The 23,982-nt window shown below is 44.7% G+C and overlaps 1 protein-coding gene across 3 annotated transcripts in view; it reads left to right on the top strand.

Moving 5' to 3' along the window:
* LOC140202111 (protein EFR3 homolog B-like) overlaps nucleotides 1-23,982 on the top strand; it is a 280,457-nt gene that overhangs the window by 240,258 nt on the left and 16,217 nt on the right. For 2 of the 3 annotated variants that reach the window (XM_072266968.1, XM_072266970.1), the window contains exons 19-21: nucleotides 13,276-13,367; nucleotides 19,523-19,571; nucleotides 20,234-20,340. In XM_072266968.1, the coding sequence (XP_072123069.1) occupies nucleotides 13,276-13,367; nucleotides 19,523-19,571; nucleotides 20,234-20,340 (248 nt within the window). The remainder of the gene's footprint in view (nucleotides 1-13,275; nucleotides 13,368-19,522; nucleotides 19,572-20,233; nucleotides 20,341-23,982) is intronic. The other variant, XM_072266969.1, reaches the window with a different exon arrangement.

Raw genomic sequence — 23,982 nt, 5'->3', positions numbered from 1 at the left:
GGGGCAGGACTGGCAGCTTAATATTCCAGGGTTCCGATGTTTCAGATGTGATTGAGGCAGAGGAATGAAAGGTGGGGGAGTAGCATTGCTTGTTAGGGAAAATATTACAGCAGTGCTCAGGGAGGACAGATTAGAGGGCTTGTCTACTGAGTCCTTATGGGTGGAGCTGAGAAACAGGAAAGGTATGGCCACATTAGTGGGATTGTATTACAGACCACCCAATAGTCAACGAGACTTGGAAGAGCAAATCTGCAGAGAGATAGCAGACAACTGCAGGGAACATAAAGTTGTGGTGGTAGGGGATTTTAATTTTCCATACATTGATTGGGACTCCCATACTGTTAGGGGTCTAGATGGTTTAGAGTTTGTAAAATGTGTTCAGGAAAGTTTTCTAGATCAGTATATAGAGGGACCAACTAGAGGGGATGCAATATTGGATCTCCTGTTAGGAAATGAATTAGGGCAAGTGACGGAAGTCTGTGTAGGGGAGCACTTTGGTTCCAGTGATCATAACGCCATTAGTTTCAATTTGATCATGGACAAGGATAGATCTGGTCCTAGGGTTGAGGTTCTGAACTGGAAGAAGGCCAAATTTGACGAAATGAGAAAGGATCTAAAAAGCGTAGATTGGGACAGGTTGTTCTCTGGCAAAGATGTGATTGGTAGGTGGGAAGCCTTCAAAGGGGAAATTTTGAGAGTGCAGAGTTTGTATGTTCCTGTCAGGATTAAAGGCAAATTGAATAGGAATAAGGAACCTTGGTTCTCAAGGGATATTGCAACTCTGATAAAGAAGAAGAGGGAGTTGTATGAAATGTATAGGAAACGGGGTAAATAAGGTGCTTGAGGAGTATAAGAAGTGCAAGAAAATACTTAAGAAAGAAATCAGGAGGGCAAAAAGAAGACATGAGGTTGCCTTGGCAGTCAAAGTGAAGGATAATCCAAAGAGCTTTTACAAGTATATTAAGAGGAAAAGGATTGTAAGGGATAAAATTGGTCCTCTTGAAGATCAGAGTGGTCGGCTTTGTGCGGAACGAAAGGAAATGGGGGAGATCTTAAATAGGTTTTTTGCGTCTGTATTTACTAAGGAAGCTGGCATGAAATCTATGGAATTGAGGGAATCAAGTAGTGAGACCATGGCAACTGTACAGATTGAAAAGAAGGAGGTGCTTGCTGTCTTGAGGAAAATTAAAGTGGATAAATCCCCGGGACCTGACAGGGTGTTCCCTCGGACCTTGAAGGAGACTAGTGTTGAAATTGCGGGGGCCCTGGCAGAAATATTTAAAATGTCGTTGTCTACGGGTGAAGTGCCGGAGGATTGGAGAGTGGCTCATGTTGTTCCGTTGTTTAAAAAAGGATCGAAAAGTAATCCGGGAAATTATAGGCCGGTGAGTTTAACGTCAGTAGTAGGTAAGTTATTGGAGGGGGTACTAAGAGACAGAATCTACAAGCATTTGGATAGACAGGAGCTTATTAGGGAGAGTCAACATGGCTTTGTGCGTGGTAGGTCATGTTTGACCAATCTGTTGGAGTTTTTCGAGGAGGTTACCAGGAAAGTGGATGAAGGGAAGGCAGTGGATATTGTCTACATGGACTTCAGTAAGGCCTTTGACAAGGTCCCGCATGGGAGGTTAGTTAGGAAAATTCAGTCGCAAGGTATACATGGAGAGGTGGTAAATTGGATTAGACATTGGCCCGATGGAAGAAGCCAGAGAGTGGTGGTAGAAAATTGCTTCTCTGAGTGGAGGCCTGTAACTAGTGGTGTACCACAGGGATCAGTGCTGGGTCCATTGTTATTTGTCATCTATATCAATGATCTGGATGATAATGTGGTAAATTGGATCAGCAAATTTGCTGATGATACAAAGATTGGAGGTGTAGTAGACAGAGGAAGGTTTTCAGAGCCTGCAGAGGGACTTGGACCAGCTGGAAAAATGGGCTGAAAAATGGCAGATGGAGTTTAATACTGACAAGTGTGAGGTATTGCACGTTGGAAGGACAAACCAAGGTAGAACATACAGGGTTAATGGTAAGGCACTGAGGAGTGCAGTGGAACAGAGGGATCTGGGAATACAGATACAAAATTCCCTAAAAGTGGCGTCACAGGTAGATAGGGTTGTAAAGAGAGCTTTTGGTACATTGGCCTTCGAAGTATTGAGTATAAGAGCTGGAATGTTATGATGAGGTTGTATAAGGCATTGGTGAGGCCGAATCTGGAGTATTGTGTTCAGTTTTGGTCACCAAATTACAGGAAGGATATAAATAAGGTTGAAAGAGTGCAGAGAAGGTTTACAAGGATGTTGCCGGGACTTGAGAAACTCAGTTACAGAGAAAGGTTGAATAGGTTAGGACTTTATTCCCTGGAGCGTAGAAGAATGAGGGGAGATTTGATAGAGGTATATAAAATTATGATGGGTATAGATAGAGTGAATGCAAGCAGGCTTTTTCCACTGAGGCAAGGGGAGAAAAAAAGCAGAGGACATGGGTTAAGGGTGAGGGGGGAAAAGTTTAAAGGGAACATTAGCGGGGGCTTCTTCACACAGAGAGTGGTGGGAGTATGAAATGAGCTGCCAGACAAGGTGGTAAATGCGGGTTCTTTTTTAACATTTAAGAATAAATTGGACAGATACATGGATGGGAGGTGTATGGAGGGATATGGTCCGTGTGCAGGTCAGTGGGACTAGGCAGAAAATGGTTCGGCACAGCCAAGAAGGGCCAAAGGGCCTGCTTCTGTGCTGTAGTTTCTATGGTTCTATGGTTCTACTGTTGTACGGGATAATCTCGCAGGGGAATGCCACAGAGACCAGGTTACTGGCACTGAGCGTGGGACCGTGGTGCAGAAGGGAGCGGTAGTGATAGGGGACTTGATAGTGAGGGGAACAGACAGGAGATACTGTGGACGTGAACAGGACACCCGGACGGTATGTTGTCTTCCAGGTGCCAGGGTCAAGGATGTCTCGGATCACATCCACAACATTTTGGAGAGGGAGGGGGAGCAGCCGGATGTCTTGGTACATATTGGTACCAAAGACTTCGGAAGGAAAAGCAAAGAGGTCCTGAAAGGAGAATTTAAGAGCTAGGTAGAAAGCTGAGAAGCAGGACCTCCCAAGTAGTAATTTCTGGATTGCTGCCTGTGCCACGCGTCAGTGAGGGTAGAAACAGGATAATTTGGCAGATAAATACGTGGCATAAAGCTGGTGTAAGGGGCAGGGCTTCAGATTCTTGGATCATTGGGATCTGTTCTGGGGGAAATATGACCTGTTCAAAAGTGACCAGTTGTACCTGAATATGAGAGGGACCAGTATTTTCGCAGGCAGGTTTGTTAGAGCTGTTGGGAGGATTTAAAATAATTTGGCAGAGGGGTGGGAACCGGAGTGAAGGGACTCAGGATAGGACGGATGGTAACAAAGTAAAGACAGTGTGCAGTCAGACTGTCAGGAAGGGCAGGCAAATGATAGGATAAAATTGCACCCAGCACAGTGAGCACAGCGCAGTGGGGATGCAGGATCAAAAAGGGTAGCAAATGCAGCACTCAAAGTGTTATATCTCAATGCACAGAGTATAAGAAATAAGGTAGATGATCTTGTTGCACTATTACAGATTGTCAGGTATGATGTTGTGGCCATCACTGAATCATGGCTGAAGGATGATTGTAGTTGGGAGCTGAATGTCCAAGGTTACACATTATATCGGAGAGATAGGAAGGTAGGCAGAGGAGGTGGTGTGGCTCTACTGGTAAAGAATGGCATCAAATCAGTAGAAAGATATGCATTGGATCTGAAGATGTTGAATCCTTGTACGTTGAGTTAAGAAACTGCAAAGGTAAAAGGACCCAGGTGGCAATGGTCCACATCCCAACAGTGGTTGGGATGTGGATCACAGATTACAACAGGAAATAGAAAAGGCGTGACAAAAGGGCAATGTCATGATAGTCATGGGAAATTTGAACATGCAGGTCAATTGGGAAAATCAGGTTGGAAATGGATCCCAATGGAGTGAGTTTGTTGAATGCCGATGAGATGACTTTTTAGTGCAGTTTGTCATTGAGCCTACTAGAGGATCAGGTGTACTGGATTGGGTGTTATAAAATGAAATGGAAGTGATTAGGGAGCTTAAGGTAAAAGAACCTTTAGGAGTCAATGATTGACTTCAACTTGAAATTTGATAGGGAGAAAGTAAGGTCTGGCATAGCACTATTTCAGTGCAGCAAAGGACATTACAGTGGTATGAGAGAGGAGTTGGCCAAAGTAAATTGGAAGGAGATGCTGGCAGGGATGACAGCAGAGCAGCAATGGTGTGAGTTTCTAGGAAAATTGAGGATGATGCAGGATCAGTGTATTCCAAAAACAAGGAAATACTCAATGGTTAAGTAATACAACCATGGCTGACAAGGAAGCTCAAAGCTAATGTAAAACCAAAAGGGAGAGCATACAAAAGAGCAAAAATTAGTGAAAAGACAGAGGATTGAAAGCCTTTCAAAACCCTACATAGAGCAAATAAAATAGATAGATAGATAGATAGATATACTTTATTAATCCCGAGGGAAATTTGGATTCGTTACAGCTGCACCAACCAAGAATAGAGCATAAATATAGCAATACTAAAACCCAACAATCAAACAACAAAATGCAAACTATGCCAGATGGAAAATAAGTCCAGGACCAGCCTATTGGCTCAGGGTGTCTGACCCTCCACCGGAGGAGCTGCAAAGTTCAATGGCCACAGGCAGGAACGAGCTCCCGTGAAGCCCAGTGTTGTATCACGGTGGAATGTGGCCGAAGTCCAACAGTAAAAAGTTCAACATCCAGTCTGCAAACACGTTCCTCAAACGTAATATACCCCAGATTGCACCATCCGTTGTTAACCAGATCAGTAAGCACGAAACTCCTTTACGCTTACCGCTCTCAGTGCACTTCCGGTCAGCCGGAACGGTATTACCCACCGAACTCCTCTTCTCCAAAAGTCTCTGTTGTCTCGACCCGGTCCTCTTTCCTCGGCTTTGTGATCCACCTCTGCATCCTCTATGTGTTTTCCTCCAGATTTCAGCAGGGGTGTCCGCCACTCTGTTAGCTAAGCCGGCCGGGATTTGCTGGTCCGTGGAATACACAATGCGACCTTGCTTCTGTCCCGCATGTCGGGATGTAACCATTTCCAGTGCTAAAGAAAACCCAAATAAAACTCTCTCTACCAGCATGTTAGAGGGGGTGCAGCTTCGACATGTTACCATGAGAAAAAAAAATACAAAAATAACGTAAATTAAAAAGTAAGAAGAAGAAAGTAAAAGAATAGATGAGAGTGGCTGTACCAGGCTGCATGCACGACCGGCGCATGCGCACTAGAAAGAATCATTAGGAAGGAAAGGTGAAATATGAAAGCAAGCTAGCAAACAATATCAAAATGGACATTAAAAGCTTTTTCAAGTATGTAAAATATAAGAGAGATAAGAGCGGATATAAGACCGCTAGAAAATGAGGCCAGAGAAATAATAACTGGAGCCAAGGAGACGGCAGATGAACTAAATGAGTGTTTTGCATCAGTCGTCACTGTGGAAGACATTAACAGTGTGCCAGATGTTGAAGGGTGTGAGGGAAGAGAAGTGAGTACAGTTACTATTACAAGGGAGAAGGTGCTCAAAAAGCTGAAAGACCTAAGGGTACATAAATCACCCAGGTCAGATGTACTGTTACCCACAGCCCTCTATTTTTCTGAGCTCCATACACCTGTCCAGGAGTCTCTTAAAAGACCCTACCGTATCCATCTCCACCACACCATCGCCGGCAGCCCATTCCACACACTCACCACTCTCTGCATAAAAAAAACTTACCCCTGATATCTCCTCTGTTCCTACTTCCAAGCACCTTAAATTGTGTCCTCTTGTGTAAGCCATTTCAGCCCTGGGAAAAAGCCTCTGACTATCCACACAATCAATGCCTCTCATCGTCTTATACACCTCTATCAGGTCACCTCTCATCCTCCATCGCTCCAAATAAAAAAGGCCGAGTTCACTCAACCCGTTCTCATAAGGCATGCTCCCCAATCCAGGCAACATCCTTGTAAATCTCCTCTGCACCGTTTCTATGGTTTCCATATCCTTCCTGTAGTAAGGCAACCAGAACTGAGCACAGTACTCCAAGTGGGGTCTGACCAGGGTCCTGTATAGCTGCAACATTACCTCTCGGCTCCTAAACTCAATCCCACGATTGATGAAGACCCATGCATAATCCTGTTCCTATATTTTATGATCTTATGGTCTTAAAACAACAAATTTCTCGACATATGTCAGTGATAATAAACCTGATTCTGATTTTGAGGTGTATCCAAGAGCACGATGAGAAGGTAGAGAAGCAATTGAGGGAACCCTGACTCAGATATACACATAGTGATGCATGGAGTACTGAAAGACTGGAGGGTGGTGAATGTTGTGCTTTTATTAAAGAAGAGCTGCAAAGACAACCTGGGAACTGTAGACCAGTAAGCCCAATATCAATAGCCAATAGACAATAGGTGCAGGAGTAGGCCATTACAGTGGTGAGTGAGTTACCAGATGGGATTCTGAGTGATTAATGTTGCCAAGTATTTGGAAAAGCAGATCTATCCCTAATCAACAACATCACTTGTGTGTAGGAGATGACGTCTCCCAAATTTGAATAGGTTTTTTTTTGACAATGAGGCCAGAGTAGGACACATGGTCTATTTGTCTAAATCCTTCTGAAATTGCAATGCTTCCTCAGCACGACCTACCCCTCCACCTATCGTTGGATCATTCACAAACTTTGCCACAAAGCCATCAATTCTAGTATCCAAATCATTGACAAGCAATGTGAAAAGCAGCAATCCCAATGCTGACCCTTGAGGAACACCACAACCAGGAAAGGCCCCCATTATTCCCACTCAATGCCTCCTGCCTGTCAGCAGTCCCTCGATCCATGCCAGTATCTTTCCTGTAACGCCATAAGATTTTATCTTGTAAAGCAGCCTCATGTGTGGCACCTTATCAAATGCCTTCTGAAAATCCAAATAAATGACATCCACTGCCTCTCTTTTATCCCACCCTGCATGTTACTTCCTTGAAGAACTCTAACAGATTTGTCAAGCAAGTTTTCCTTGACATAAACCATGCTGACTTCGACTTATTTTATCATTAGTCTACATACCCCAGAACCTCATCCTTAATGATAGACTCCAACACTTTCCCAACCACTGAGGTTAGGCTAACTGGCCTACAATTTCCTTTCTTTTGCCTTCCACCCTTCTTAAAGAGTGGAGTGACATTTGCAATCTTCCAGTCCTCCAGGACAATGCCAAGATCAAGTGATTCTTGAAAGATCATGACCAATGCATCTATTATCTCTTCAGCAACATTTCTCAGGACTCTGGAATGTAGTCCATCTGGCGAGGTGACTCAACCACCTGAAGATGTTTAGGTTTGCCTAGCACTTTTTCCTTTGTAATCGCAATGTCACTCACTCCTGCTCCCTAACACTCACGGACCTCTGGCACACTGCTCGTGTCTTCCACAGTGAAGAATGATGCAAAGTACCCATTAAGTTCATCTGCCATTTCTTTGTCCACCATTTCTACCTCACCAGCATCATTTTCCAGTGGTCAAATATCAACTCTCACCTTTACTCTTTATATAACTAAAAAAACCTTTATATCCTGAAAAAGGAGGATGAGCAGCTAGAGGTCGTGGTGCATATTGATACCAACAACATAGGTAGAAAAAGAGTGGAGGTCCTGAAAGCAGAATATAGGGAGTTGGGAAGGAAGCTGAGAAGCAGGACCGCAAAGATGGTAATCTCAGGATTACTGCCTGTGCCACATGACAGTGAGTGTAGAAATAGAATGAGGTGGAGGGTAAATGCATGGCTGAAGGATTAGAGCAGAGGGCAGGGATTCAGATTTTTGGATCACTGGGACCTCTTCTGCAGCAAGTATGACCTGTACGAAAAGGACAGGTTTCACGGAATCTGAGAGAGACCAATATCTTGGTGTGGAGGGTTTAAACCGGATTTGCAGGGGGTGAGAACCAAAGTGAAGAGGCAGAGGATGGGGAGATTGGAGCACAAGTAGAGACAGCTTGTAGGGAGTTTGTGAGGAAGGATAGGCAGATGTCAGAGCAAAGATGCACTCAGCCTGATGGTTTGAGATGCATCTATTTTAATGCAAGGAGTATCATAAACAAGGCAGATGAATTTAGAGCATGGATCAATAGGTGGAACGATGATGTTGTGGCCATTACAGAGTCTTGGATGTCTCAGGGGCAGGAACGGCTGCTGAATGTACCAGGCTTTAGGTGTTTCAAAAAGAACAGGGAGGGAGGCAAAAGAGGTGGGGGTGTGGCATTGCTAATTAGGGATAGTGTCATGACTGCAGAAAAGGAGGAAGTCATGGAGGGATGGTCTACTGAGTCAGTGCGGGTAGAAGTCAAAAAACAGGAAAGGGGCAATAACTCTACTGGTGTTTTTTATAGACCCCCCAGTAGTAAAAGAGATATCAAGGAGCAGATAGGGAGGCCAATTCTCAAACGGTACAATAATAATAGGGTTGTTGTGATGGGAGATCTTAACTATCCAAATATTGATTTGCCTCTACTTAGCACAAGGGGTTGAGATGGGGTGGACTTTGTTAGGTGTGTTCAGGAAGGTTTCTTGACACAATATGTAGATAAGCCAACTAGAGGAGTGGTTGTACTTGATCTGCTATTGGGAAATGAGCCTGGTCAGGTGTCAGATCTCTCGGTGGGAGAGCATTTTGGAGGTAGTGACCACAACATTTTCTCCTTCACCATAAAGTTGGAGATGGATGGGAGCAGACAATTTGAGCGGACATTTAATTAGGGTGGGGGAAATATGATGCCATTAGGCAGGAAGTTGGGACCATAAATTGGGAGCCGATGTTCTCAGGGAAATGCATGGCAGAAATGTGGCAAATGTTCAGGGAAAATTTGCATGCAGTTCTGCATAGGTATGTTCCATTGAGAAAGGGAAAGGATGGTAGAGTTAAAGAATCATGGTGTACAGAGGCTCTTGTAAATTAGTTAAGGAATAAAAAGCTTACAAAAGCTTCAAAAAAACTAGGTAATGATAGAGATCTAGAAGGTTATAAGGCTAGCAGGAAGGAGTTTAAGAATGAAATTAGGAGAGTCAGAAGGGGGCATGAGAAGGCCTTGGCAAGCAGAATTAAAGAAAACCCCAAGGCATTCTACAAGTATGTGAACAGCAAGGAGATAAGACGTGAGAGAATAGGACCAATCAAATGTGACAGTGGAAAAGTGTGTTTGGAACCGGAGGAGATAACAAAGGTACTTAATGAATACTTTGCTTCAGTATTCACTGTGGAAAAAGATCTTGGCGATTGTATGGATGACTCACAGCGGATTGGAAAGCCTGAGCATATAGACATTAAGAAAGAGGTAGTGCTGGAGCTTTTGGAAAGCATCAAGTTGGCTAAGTCTCTGGGACCGGACGAGATGTACCCCAGGCTACTGGGGGAGGCGAGGGAGGAGATTGCTGAACCTCTGTCCTTTCTGAAACATCTGAAGTCCAGCACTCTAAGTAACCATTCCTGCCCCTGAACCATCCAAGTCTCTGTAATGGCCACAACATCATAGCTCCAAGTTCTGATCCACGCTCTAAGCTCGGCTGCATTGATCATGATGCTTCTTGCATTAAAATAGACACATCTCAAATCAACAGTCTGAATACATCTCTTCTCTATCACCTGCCTATCCTCCCTTTTGCACTGTCTCCAAGCTTCCTCTATTTGTGAGAGAACAGCCCCTTCCTCCATCTCTTCAGTTCGGTTCCCACCCCCCAGCAATTCTAGTTTAAATTCTTCCAATTGCCTAAGTAAACCTCCCTGCCAGGATATTGGTCCCCCTCGGATTCAAGTGCAATCCAACCTGGTGGCATGAACATTGACTTCTCTAACTTCCGCTAATGCCCCACCTCCCCCTCGTACCCCATCCATTATTTATTTATATATACACATTCTTTTTCTCTCTCTCTCCTTTCTCTCCCTCTGTCCCTCTGACTATATCCTTGCCCATCCTCTGGGTTTTTTACCCCCTCCCCCCTTTCCTTCTCCCTGGGCCTCCTGTCCCATGATCCTCTCGTATCCCCTTTTGCCAATCACCTGTCCAGCTCTTGTCTCCATCCCTCCCCCTCCTGTCTTCTCCTTTCATTTTGGATCTCCCCCTCCCCCTCCAACTTTCAAATGTCTTACTAACTCTTCCTTCAGTTAGTCCTGACGAAGGGTCTCAGCCCGAAACGTCGACTGTACCTCTTCCTAGAGATGCAGCCTGGCCTGCTGCGTTCGCCAGCAACTTTGATGTGTGTTGCTTGAATTTCCAGCATCTGCAGAATTCCTCTTGTTTAAGTATGAAGTGGTTCATTTTGGTAGGTCCAATTTGAAGACAGAATATAACATTAATGGTAAGACTCTTGGCAGTGTGTAGGATCTGAGAGATCTTGAGGTCCATGTTGATAGGACACTCAAAGCTGCTCCGCAGCTTGACAAAGGTTGTTAAGAAGGCGTATAGTGTGTTGGCCTTCATCAGCCGTGGGATTGAGATCAAGAGCTGTGAGGTAATGTTACGGTTATAAATAACCTTGGTCAGACCCCACTCTGGTCACTTCACTACAGGAAGGATGTGGATACTATATAGAGAGAGTGCAGAGGATATTTACAAGGATGTTGCCTGGATTGGAGGGCATACTTTATGAGAGTAGGTTGAGTGAACTTGGCCTTTTCTCCTTGAAGCAACAGAGAATGAGAGGTGACCTGATAGAGGTGTATAAGATGATGAGAGGCATTGATCATGTGGATAGTCAGAGGCTTTTTCCCAGGGCAGAAATGGCTAACACGAGGGGACATAGTTTTAAGGTGATGGAAAGTAGGTACTGAGGGGATGTCAGAGGTAAGTTTTTCACACAGAGAGTGGTGGGTGTGTGGAATGTACTGCCAGCGACGGTGGTAGAGGCGGATACAATAGAGTCTTTTAAGAGCCTCCTAGATAGGTAAATGGAGCTCAGAAAAATAGAAATCTATGTACTAGGGAAATTCTCGGCAGTCTCCAGAGCAGGTTACATGGTCAGCACAACATAGTGGGCCGAAGGGCCTCTAACCGTGCTGTAAATTTCTATGTATATTATTGGCTAATTTGCCTTGTATTTCATTGTTTCCCTTTAGATTTTTTACTTTCTTTTTGTTGGATTTTAAAAGTTTCCCAATCATCCAATTTCCAACTGACTTTTGCTACTTTATATGCCCTTTCTCTGGCTTTTATGCAGTTGTTAACTTCCCTTGTCAGTCATGGTTGCCTACCCCTGTCATTTGAGAACTTCTTATGTGGGACATATCTATCCTGCACTTTGTGATTTATTCCTAGAAACTTCAACCACCTCTGCCCTGCCGTCATCCCTACCAGTGTCCTCCTCAAATCCACCTGGCCAAGCTCCTTCCTTTATTCCATTGTGATACTGATACATCTGACTTGCTCCTCTCTCTCTCATATTGCAGTACAATTTAAATTCCTTTACATTAAGTTCTCTAATAAGATCAGGTTTATTACACAACACCCAATCTACGATAGCCTTACCCCAAGTAGGCTCAGGCACAAGCTGCTCTAAAAAGCCATTTCTTAGGCATTCGACAAATTCCCACTCTTGCAATCAGAAACATAGAATATAGAATAGTACAGCACATTACAGGCCCTTTGGCCCACAATGTTGTGCTGACCCTCAAACCCTGCCTCCCATACAAGCCCCCACCTTAGATTCCTCCATATACCTGTCTAGTAGTCTCTTAAACTTCACTAGTGTATCTGCCTCCACCACTGACTCAGGCAGTACATTCCACGCACCAACCACTCTCTGAGTAAAAAATCTTCTTCTAATATCTCCCTTGAACTTCCCACCCCTTACCTTAAAGCCATGTCCTCTTGTATTGAGCAGTGGTGCCCTGGGGCAGAGGCGCTGGCTATCAACTCTATCTATTCCTCTTATTATCTTGTACACCTCTATCATGTCTCCTCTCATCCTCCTTCTCTCCGAAGAGTAAAGCCCTAGCTCCCTTAATCTCTAAACCAACCTGATTTTCCCAATCCCCTTGCATTTTGAATTTCCCCTTTACAATTGACACTACCCTTATTACATGCCCTTTCCAGCTCCCTCTGCAATACAACCCCACGTTTTGGATACTACTTGGAGGCCCATAATGTTTTTTTAACACTTGCAGTTTCTAAACTCCACCCACAAAGATCCAACATTCTCTGACTCTGTCACCTCTTTCTAAGGATGTAATTCCATCTCTTACCGACAGAGCCACACCATCGTCTATGCCTTCATGCCTGTCCTTTCGATACAAAATATATCCTTTGATGTTAAGCTCCCAACTTTGGCCTTCTTTCAGCCATGACTCAGTGATGCCCACAATGTCATACTGACCATCTCTAATTGCGCCATGAGTTCATCCACCTTATTCCGAATGCTACACACATTTAAATACAGCACCTTCAGTCCTGCATTTTTCACTCCTTTGAATTTTGCTTCTGTGGTACAATTTAACTCTTTACTCTTTCTGCTTCTGTACCCAATTATTGGCTTGTCATAACACCTATCATCTACTTGTAAACCTGCTGGCTCATCCTCAGCTCTGTCTTACTGGTTCCCATCCCCCTGCCATATTCGTTTAAACTACTGCCAACAGTTTTAGCAATCCTGCCCACAACTGTATTGGTCCCCCTCCGATTCAAGTGCAACCTGTCGTTTTTGTACAGGTCACACCTGCCCCAGAAGAGGTCCCAATGATTCAGAAATCTGAATCCCTGCCCACTGCTCCAGTTCTTCAGCCACGCATTCATCTGCCATCTCATTCTATTCTTACCCTCACTGTTGCGTGACACATGCAGCAATCCTGAGATTACTACCTTTGAGGTCCTGTTTCTCAGCTTCCTTCCCAACTTGCTGCATTCTGTTTTCAGGACCTCCTCCCTTCCTCTGCCTATGTCAATGGTACCAATATGTACAACTTCTCACCCTCCTTTTTCAAGATGTTGTATGTTGTGGATGAAGAGCTATTATGGAAGAGCCATGTTAATGTACTTTTTTATTTCTGTTGCATTTTTTAATTTAATTGAACTGATATAATTCACAGTTTTTTTCTCTCTATTTTCATGTATTTACATTGTACTGCTCCCATAAAGTTAACAAATTTCATGACATATGCGGATGATTTTAAACCTGATTCCGGTTCTCATTCTGATGTGTGTGGTAGATGAAGACCGATTATCGAAGAGGAAGAGCATTGGTGACACCATCTCTCTGCAAGTGCAAGTGGAGTCTCGCAATAGCCCGCAAAAGGAAGAGGTACCTCTGACACTGGGTTACAGAGCCTGTAGGTGAACTGGTGCAATGGGCTCTCACCAAAGTACCGAGCACGAACACAAACTTTCATCAGCACACTTACTGGGGAAACTGAGCACAGAGCCAGCTTCATGGAGTCTCTTTTGTGAGGGAAGGTGAAAGCAGTTCCTTAGAATGGGTACTCCACTGTCTCTATTCTTCCAAAACTGACTAAACTAAATGACCATAAGACTTAGATGCTGAATTAGGCCATTCAGCCCATCGAGTCTGCAATGCCATTTTACCATTTATTTTCCCTCTCAACGACGTTTTTCTGTCTTCTCCCCAAAACTTTTGACACCATGACTAATCAAGGACTTATCATCCTCCATTTTAAATATGCCCAATGACCATTGGCTTCTGTGGCATTTTCTCAGATTCACCAACTTCTGGCTAAACAAATTCCTCCTCATCTCTTTCCTAAATGGACATACCTCCATTCTAAGACTGTGCCATCTGGTCCTAGATTCAATCACTATAGGAAACATCCTCCCCACATCCACTCTATCTGGACCTTTCAATATTCGATAGGTTTCCGTGAGATCCCCCATCATTCATCTAAACTCCAGCAAGTACAAGCCCAGAGCCATCAAATAACCCTTTCATTACTGGGATCATTCTTGTCAACACTCTGCAATGTTAGCACATCCTTTCTTAGATAAGGGGCCCAAAACTCCAAGTGAGGCCTCACCGATACCTTACAAAGCCTCAGCATTACCTCTTTGCTCGTATATTCTAATCCTCTCCTTATCACCAACTCAACTTGCAAATGAAGGGGCCATGAGAAGGCCTTGGCAGACAGGATTAAGGAAAACCCCAAGGCATTCTACAAGTATGTGAAGACCAAGAGGATAAGACATGAGAGAATGGGACCAATCAAATGTGACAGAGGAAAAGTGTGTATGGAACTGGAGGAGATGGCTGAGGTACTTAATGAATACTTTGCTTCAGTATTCACTATGAGAAAGGATCTTGGCACTTGTAGGGATGCCTTACAGTGGACTGAAAAGCTTGAGCATGAAGATATTAAGGAAGAGGATGTGCTGAAGCCTTGAAAAGCATCAAGTTGGATAAGTCTCTGGGACTGGACGAAATGTATCCCAGGCTACTGTGGGAAGCAAGGGAGGAGATTGCTGAGCCTCTGGCGATGATCTTTGCATCATCAATGAGGACGGGAGAGGTTCCAGAGGATTGGAGGGTTGCAGATGTTGTTCCCTTATTCAAGAAAGGGGGTAGAGATAGCCCAGGAAATTATAGACCAGTGAGTCTTACTTCAGTGGTTGGTAAGTTGATGGAGAAGATCCTGAGAGGCAGGATTTATGAACATTTGGAGAGGCATAATATGATTTGGAATAGACAGCATGGCTTTGTCAAAGGCAGGTCATGCCTTACGAGCCTGATTGAATTTTTTGAGGATGTGACTAAACACATTGATGAAGGTAGAGCAGTAGATGTAGTGTATATGGGTTTCAGCAAGGCATTTGATAAGGTACCCCATGCAAACCTTATTGAGAAAGTAAGCAGGCATGGGATCCAAGGGGACATTGCTTTGTGGATCCAGAACTGGCTTGCTCACAGAAGGCAAAGAGTGGTTGTAGATGGGTCATATTCTGCATGGAGGTCGATGACCAGTGGTGTGCCTCAGGGATCTGTTCTGGGACCCTTACTCTTTGTGATTTTTATAAGTGACCTGGATAAGGAAGTAGAGGGATGGGTTAGTAAATTTGGTGATGACACGAAGGTTTGGGTGTGTTGTGGATAGTGTAGAGGGCTGTCAGATGTTACAGCAGGACATTGATAGGATACAAAACTGGGTTGAGAAGTGGCAGATGGAGTTCAACCCAGATAAGTGTGAAGTGGTTCATTTTGGTAGATCAAATATGATGGCAGAATATAGTATTAATGGTAAGACTCTTGGCAGTGTGGAGGATCAGAGGGATCTTGGGGTCTGAGTCCATAGGACACTCAAAGCTGCTATGCAGGTTGACTCTGTGGTTGAGAAGTCATACGGAGCATTGGCCTTCATCAATTGTGGGATTGAATTTAAGAGCCAAGAGGTAATGTTGCAGCTGTATAGGACCCTGGTCAGACCCCACTTGGAATACTGTGCTCAGTTCTGGTCACCTCACTACAGGAAGGACGTGGAAACTATAGAAAGGGTGCAGAGGAGATTTACAAGGATGTTGCCTGGATTGAGGAGCATGTCTTATGAGGATAGGTTGAGTGAATTCAGCCTTTTCTCCTTGGAACGACGGAGGATGAGAGGTGACCTGATAGAGGTGTGTAAGATGATGAGAGGCATTGATCGTGTGGATAGTCAGAGGCTTTTTCCCAGGGCTGAAATGGCTAGTATGAGAGGGCATAGTTTTAAGGTGCTTGGAAATAAGTACAGAGGAGATATCAGGGTAAGTTATTTACTCAGAGAGTGGTGAGTGTGTGGAATGGGCTGCCGGCGGCGGTGGTGGAGGTGGAAACGATAGGGTCTTTTAAGAGACTCCTGGATGGATACATGGAGCTTAGAAAAATAGAGGGCTATGGGTAAGCAGAGTAGGTAGTTCTAAAGGAAGGACATGTTCGGCACAGCTTTGTGGGCTGAAGGGCCTGTATTGTGCTGTAGGTTTTCTATGTTTCTATGAACCTTTAGGGAATCCTATGTGAGGACTCCCAAGTCCCTTTGCAACTGTGATTTCTGAATTTTCTCCATTTAGAAAATAGTCTGCGTTTTTGTTCCTTCTACCAAAGTGCATGACCATACACTTCCCAACAATGTGTTCCGTCTGCCACTTCTTTGCGCATTCTCCTAATTTGTCTTCGTCTTTCTGCAGACTTCCTGCTTCTTCCACCGACAAACGTTTGTATATTTGTATTATCTGCAAGCTTGGCAGCAAAGTCATCAATTCCTTCATCCAAATCATTGATATTTCATGTATATATCTGTGAACACCACGAGTCACCAGCACAATCAGAAAAGGACTCCTCCATTACCATTCTTTTTATTTAGCAATACAGTGTGGAGAAGGCCCTTCTGACCGTTTGAGACATGCCATCTCAGCAACCCACAACCCTGATTAACCGATTAACCCTAACCTAATCGCAGGACAATTTGCAATTACCAGTCCACCTACCCCGTATGTCTTTGAGCTTGGGGACCAAACCAGGGGACTCAATAGGTATACTGAATATAATGTCAAAGAAATGTATACTGTATACGTCCTGAAATTCTTCTTCTTCGCAAACATCCGCTCAAAGAAAACCACGTGCATCCCATGGGGAGGACATACAGAGACTCCTTACAGAATGGTGCTGGATTTGTTCTCGAAACTCTGCACACCCTGAGCTATAATAGTGCCAGGCTAACTACTACACTAACGTGCTGTCTGCCTGTCAGCCAATCTTTGATCCATGCTGGTATCCACTCTAAGGAGCTGTAGCTCAATGCACCTCCTGCAGGTGGAGTTAACAGGGAGACTGGAGTTGCCCACGTCTCACAGGAAGGGCATACCACTAACCCTGGGCCCATTCTTACCTTTGTACTATTACACAAAGGATTCTCTGAGGAAGTAACTGGCAGGGTAGACAATATAGAGCAGTGGTCCCCAACCACCGGGCCGCGGACCGGTACTGGGCCGCAAAGCATGTGCTACCGGGCCACGAGGAAACGATATGATTTGGCGATATGAGTCAGCTGCACCTTTCCTCATTCCCTGTCACGGCCACTGTTGAGCTTGAACGCATACCATCCATGTCAGCGCGGGAAGGAGATCAAATTCTCGAGCTTGCAAATGACGGCGGGCTGAAAAGTATGTTTGACATAACATCTCTGCCGGCATTCTGGATCAAAGTCAAGGCTAAATATCCTGAGACAGCCACGAAAGCACTGAAAACGTTGCTTCCATTTCCAACATATCTCTGCAATGAATGCAACAAAAACTAAATTGCAGAATAGACTGGACATAAGGAACCCCCTTCAAGTATCGCTGTCTCCCATCACCCCTCAATGGGACCGTCTTGTTGCAGGAAAACAAGCCCAGGGCTCCCACTGATTCAGCAATATTGGTGCATTGCAATGATTTTATATGTTCATACGAGGAAAATAAGCGCTGTGTGTTTGATATCCAAACGTTACTTAAAATGTTATGATGCTATTGATTTATAAAACCATATAACAATTACAGCACAGAAACAGGCGATCCCGGCCCTTCTAGTCCATGCCGAACGCTTACTCTCACCTAGTCCCACCGACCTGCACTCAGCCCATAACCTTCCATTCCTTTCCTGTCCATATAGCTATCCAATTTTTCGTTAAATGATAATATCGAACCTGCCTCTACCACTCCTACTGGAAGTTCGTTCAACACTTACTTCAAGCTCCCCTGTCCTCTGCTGATAATTGACTTATCACTATATTCATGCGAGGAAAATATGCGCTGTGTGTTTAATATTAAATTCATTAGATAAACCCTTTTAGAAATGAAATTGAATGTATTGGCCACTTATCACCCATATTCTGGTCGTGATTAACACTCTCTCCCGCCTCCCCCCCGAACAGAATCGCCATAAATAATTTGTGGAAAAAATCGGCACGTACACGCATGCGCACTGGTGCCCGCGCAAGGCTTCATGGTCATTGTAGTCTTTCTCGGGGTAGACAACATATTTGACTGCTACTCTTGTCCGTTGGCAACCCTACCCCCCCCCCACCCCCGGGTTGGTCAGTCCGCAAGAATATTGTCAATATTAAACCGGTCCGCAGTGCAGAAAAGGTTGGGGACCCCTGATAGAGAGAATTGGTTGATATTGTGGAGTTAGATTTTCAGAAGGCCTTTGACAAGGTGTCACACATGAGGCTGCTTAACAAGATAAGAGCCAATAACAAGAGCCCATGTTATTAAAGTAAAGATACTAACATAGATAGAGCATTGGTTGATTGGCAGGAGGCAAAGTGTGGGAATAAAAGGAGCCTTTTCTAGTTGGCCCTCAATGACTACTGGTGTTCCACAGGGGATGGCATTGGGAGCACTACTTTTTACATTATATGGCAATAATTTGGATGAGAGAATTGATGACATTGTGGCCAAGTTTGCCGACTTTCTAGATTGCATAAGTTACTTTGGTCGCCCTGCCAACTAAGCTCAAAGGATGATGGAGCGTAGGAATGCCTGATGCACAGGAGGAACTGCAACAACACAAAGGAGGTGGCATTTCTCCTCTGTTACACACAAGGAAATCACATCAATTTATTATTTAGAGGTAAGGGGCAGGGGCCTTCTAGGTCAGAGAGTCCATGCTGCCAACTACACCAGTCTGACCAGTTAAACATAGAAAACCTACAGCACAATACAGGCCCTTTGGCCCACAAAGCTGTGCTGAACGTGTACTTACCTTAGAAATTACTAGGATTACCCACAGCCGTCTATTTTTCTAAGCTCCGTGAACCTATCCAGGAGTCTCTTAAAAAACCCTCTTGTATCTGCCTCCACCACCATTGCTGGCAGCCGATTCCACGCACTCACCACTCTCTGTGTAAAAAAACTTACCCCTGACATCTCCTCTGTACCCATTTCCAAGCACCTTAAAACTGTGCCCTCTCATGCTAGCCATTTCAGCCCTGGGAAGAAGCCTCTGACTATCCACACGATCAATGCCTCTCATCATCTTATACACCTCTATCAGGTCACCTCTCATCCTCCATCGCTCCAAGGAGAAAAGGCCGCGTTCACTCAACCTATTCTCATAAGGCATGCTCCCCAATCCAAGCAACATCCTTGTAAATCTCTTCACCCTTTCTATAGTTTCCACGTCCTTCCTGTAGTGAGGCGACCAGAACTGAGCACAGTGAAGCCAACAAGCTGTAGGTGTCTGGAAAACGGGAGGAGGCTGCAGCACCCAGAGGAAACCCACAGAGTCACGGGGAGAATGTACAGACAGTGGCAAGAATTGATCACGGGCTGCTGGTGTTGTAATAGCTTTATGCTAACCGTTATGCTGCCAAACTGCCCCTAGGTACCGTACCGACCCAGTGTGAATTAATCATGGTTCTCCTCAGCATTCTGCGTCTCTTGTGCATTCAGTTGTTACGGGGAATGCCAGTAATGCGCAATGTTTGCACCTTGTTACAGAAGATGCCAGCTGAGGAAATCACCTATGAAACACTGAAGAAAGCAATAGGTAGGTCCAGCTTCTTTCTGAGAGCAGTGCATCTCCCTGCAGTGGGGGTTCTCACATGCTGGGCTGCAGTTTGCTGTAAGTGCGCATGGCATCTTGCTGCACTGATGCTGCAGTCAAGCCGCTGCTGTTGTGCCTCCAGTAGAACCTCTCAACACATGAATTGTGTGGGAACGCTGACTTGTGACACTTCCAGCTAGTGAAGACACTGATCAAATCCTGATGATAGAGTAAAGTTGCCAAGACTCGAGGGCCTGAGTCACAGGGAGAGATTGGGCAGACTTTATTCAGTAGGACATGGGAGACGGAGGGGTGACCTTACAGGACTGTGTAAAGTCACGTGGAGTGTAAGCAGGGTGAATGCATGCAACTTTATTTCCCAGAAAAAGGGGATCAAAGAGGACTGGTGATAAGTTTTTGGTGAGGGGAGAAGGATTTGGAAAGTATCTGCAGGGCAACTTTATATTCAGGGGGTGATGGGTATTTGGAATGAGCTGCCAGAGGAAGTGGTTGTGGTGGGTACAATAACAACATTTCAAAGCCATTTGGACAGGTGCGTGGATAGGAAATATCTAGTGGCAATGAATTCCACAGATTCACACCTCTTTGGTAAAAGAAATTCCTCCTCATACCTGTTGATTGATTGTGCCGTGTCTTTTGTCCAGAAGATGGTGGAGCAGTGGAAGAACAGGAGAAAGAGAGGAGGCGACTGGTGGTGGAGAAGTTTCAGAAGGCTCCATTTGAGGAGATTGCAGCCCACTGTGGAGCAAGGGTAAGGATGTGCTCTGTAAGGACTGTGCCCACCGTAAAGGATGTGCCCTGTAAGGACTGTGCCCACCGTAAAGGATGTGCCCTGTAAGGACTGTGCCCACTGTGGAGAGAGGGTGAGGACATGCTCAGTAAGGACTGAGGGTAAGGATGTGCCCTGTAAAGACTGTGCCCACTGTGAAGGATGTGCCCTGTAAGGACTGTGCCCACCGTAAAGGATGTGCCCTGTAAGGACTGTGCCCACCGTAAAGGATGTGCCCTGTAAGGACTGTGCCCACTGTGGAGAGAGGGTGAGGACATGCTCAGTAAGGACTGAGGGTAAGGATGTGCCCTGTAAAGACTGTGCCCACTGTGAAGGATGTGCCCTGTAAGAATTGTGCCCACTGTGGAGCGAGGATGACATCATTTGCAATGAATTCCACAGATTCACCACCCTCAGGTTAAATAAATTCCTCCTTATCTCTGTTCTAACTAGAAGTCCCTCTATTCTGAGTCTGTGTCCTCTGGTCCCAGACTCTCCCACTATAGGAAACGTCCTTTCCATATCCACCCTATCTATGCCCAGCCAGTCGATGTCAGCTTTTACCCCCACGTGAACAAACAATTCTAGCCTCCTGAACACTTCAACCCCACCACCTCCTTTAAACTGATCCCTTTCTCTTCACTCCAGTTTCATCTCACCGCCCTGGTGTGCTGTAGCACTCTGCTGGGTAGCATTTCCCACACATTGATGTGATGTGCAGTGCACTGGGATCAAGAGGTCTCAATGAGGCATTTGTTCCCCTCCCACTGCAGGAGATGGGAGATGTTAATTTCAAATAATGAAACAAGTTTGGAATAAAAACTATACCATTTGTGATCTTGAAACCATGAGGTTCTCACCAAATCTATAAGACCAAAAGACATCGGAGTAGAGTGACTTGGCAGTTGTCGTTAACTGCCGTCTGTGGCAATTAATTCTACAAATCTCAACCCTCTGGCTGAAGAAATTCCTCCTCATCTCCGTTCAGAATCAGAATCAAGTTTATTATCACCAGCATGTGATGTGAAATTAGTTAACTTAGCAGCAGTTCAATGTAATACATCATATAGCAGAGGAAAAAATTATAATAAATAAAAGAAAAACAATAATAATAAATAAACAAGTAAATCAATTGCAGTATACGAATATTGAATAGATTTTTAAAACGTGCAAGAATAGAAATACTGTATATTAAACAAAACGTGAGGTAATGTCCAAAGATTCAAAGTCCATTTAGGAATCAGATGGTAGAGGGGAAGAAGCCATTCCTGAATCGCTGAGTGTGTGCCTTCAGGCTTCTATACCTCCTACCTGATGGTAACAGTGAGAAAAGGGCATGTCCTGGGTGCTGGAGCTACTTAATAATGGACGCTGCCTTTCTGAGATACCACTCTCTGAAGATGTCCTGGGTACTTTGTAGGTTAGTACCCAATGTGGAGCTGACTAGATTTACAACCCTCTGCAGCTTCTTTTGGTCTTGTGCCATAGCCCCTCCATACCAGACAGTGATGCAGACTGTCAGAATGCTCTCCATGGTACAGCTATAGATGTTTTTGAGTGTTTTTGTTGACATACCAAATCTCTTCAAACTCCTAATGAAATATAGCTGCCATCTTGCCTTCTTTATAACTATATCAATATATTCGGATTAGGTTAGATCCTCAGAGATCTTGACACCCAGGAACTTGAAGCTGCTCACTCTCTCCACTTCTGATCCCTCTATGAGGATTGGTATGTGTTCCTTCGTCTTGCCCTTCCTGAAGTCCACACTCAGCTCTTTCATCTTACTGACGTTGAGTGCCAGGTTGTTGCTGCGACACCACTCCACTAGTTGGCATATCTCACACCTGTACGCCCTCTTGTATCCATCTGATATTCTACCAACAATGTCAGCAAAGTTATAGATGGTATTTGAGCTGTGCCTAGCCGCACAGTCACGTGTATTGTTACAAGAATCACCCCTTGTAATAATGATCGGTGAGGCACAGAGAATCTGTATTTATGGACAAGTAACTTATCATTTCAACTAAAAGCACGTGGGTTCACTAACTGTCTCCGTGTGCACCCTACTAGAATTCCCTGACAGTCCATGAGCAGTGTAGACTCTGGGGAAAGGAGTCTACATTGGCCAGGCATTCCTCGTGGTCCTGATTTCCATGTGTCCGGGGGTCCTCCTTATCAGAGATGGTTGGTCTCTGGCTGCTGGAGAGTTATTTCCCCTGTATATTTGCAGCTCCTGAGTCTTATACGGTTCCTCATCAATTGAACCATTGGACCTCCATCCCATTGGCTCAAGGTCACCTGACCTACCTGAGTCACCACATTACTGGTCATTGTACAGGGCTACAACCAACACCATTTCATGGCTCTGCCTACCCCAGCCTTGTGTATTTGTGTCTCTACACTCTGACTGGTCCAAACCAGTCAAATGAGGCAACCCAGCTAGAGTCTAACGAGATTACAGATTGCAGGTCTGGCATTTTACATAACAAGTAGCTGCTCCTCTGAGAATGGTCTCAGGTTTATTGCTCTGATTAGATTGTCCCAGAACAAACATCAGTTCAGAGTCCATTCCCTTTACATAATGAATGGCTATTTGTTTGAGAATGGTCTCAGGTTTAGCTGATCATTACTTGAAGCTTCCTGTGTCCACATTCAGTTGCTCTGATTAGATTATCCAAGAGCAAGAAACTGTTCGGAGTCCACAAAATGGCGGGAAACAAAGACAACTGGCTTGTCTGCTTCCCCTGTCCTTGATCAGACTGAAGTTTCTTCTGGCCAACAGCATATAGAGAGTAGAGCAGTGGGCTACGCACACACCCCTGAGGTGCACCAGTGTTGATCATCAGCGAGGAGGATATGTTATCACCAATCCACACAGATTGTAGTCTTCCAGTTAGGAAGTCGAGGATCTAATTGCAGAGGGAGGTATAGAAGCCCGGGCTCTGCAACTTCTCAATTAGGATTGTGGGAATGATGGTATTAAATGCTGAGCTATAGTCGATGAACAGCATCCTGACATAGGTGTTTGTGTTGTCCAGGTGGTCTAAAGCCGTGTGGAGAGCCATTGAGATTGTGTCTGCCGTTGACCTATTGTGGCGTTAGGCAAATTGCAATGGGTCCAGGTCCTTGCTGAGTTCTAAAGAGATGTCCCTCTATTCTGATTCTGTACCCCTTGGTCCTAGACTCCCCTTCTCTTGGAAACCTCCTCTCCACGTCTAGTCTATCCAGACATTTCAATATTTGAAAGATTTCAGTGAGATCCCTCCTCATTCTTCTAAACTTCAGTGAGTACAAGCCTTTTCAAGAAGGAATATATTGGGAATGATGGTGAGTTTTGATTTCTGAGATACTGTGATATTGTACATTTGCTTATGCAGGAAGATTGTTCCCGATGTTGGGGAAGTTCAGAACGAGGGGTCACAGTTTGAGGATAAAGGGGAAGCCTTTTAGGACTGAGATTAGGAAAAACTTCTTCACACAGAGAGTGGTGAATCTGTGGAATTCTCTGCCACAGGAAACAGTTGAGGCCAGTTCATTGGCTATATTTAAGAGGGAGTTAGATATGGCCCTTGTGGCTACGGGGGTCAGGGGGTATGGAGGGAAGGCTGGGGCGGTGTTCTG

Source organism: Mobula birostris, chromosome 8 (genome assembly GCF_030028105.1).
Source record: "Mobula birostris isolate sMobBir1 chromosome 8, sMobBir1.hap1, whole genome shotgun sequence".
NCBI lineage: Eukaryota > Metazoa > Chordata > Chondrichthyes > Myliobatiformes > Myliobatidae > Mobula > Mobula birostris.
Note: the sequence above shows the minus strand (reverse complement) of the source record. Positions and strands in the feature narration are given on the sequence as shown.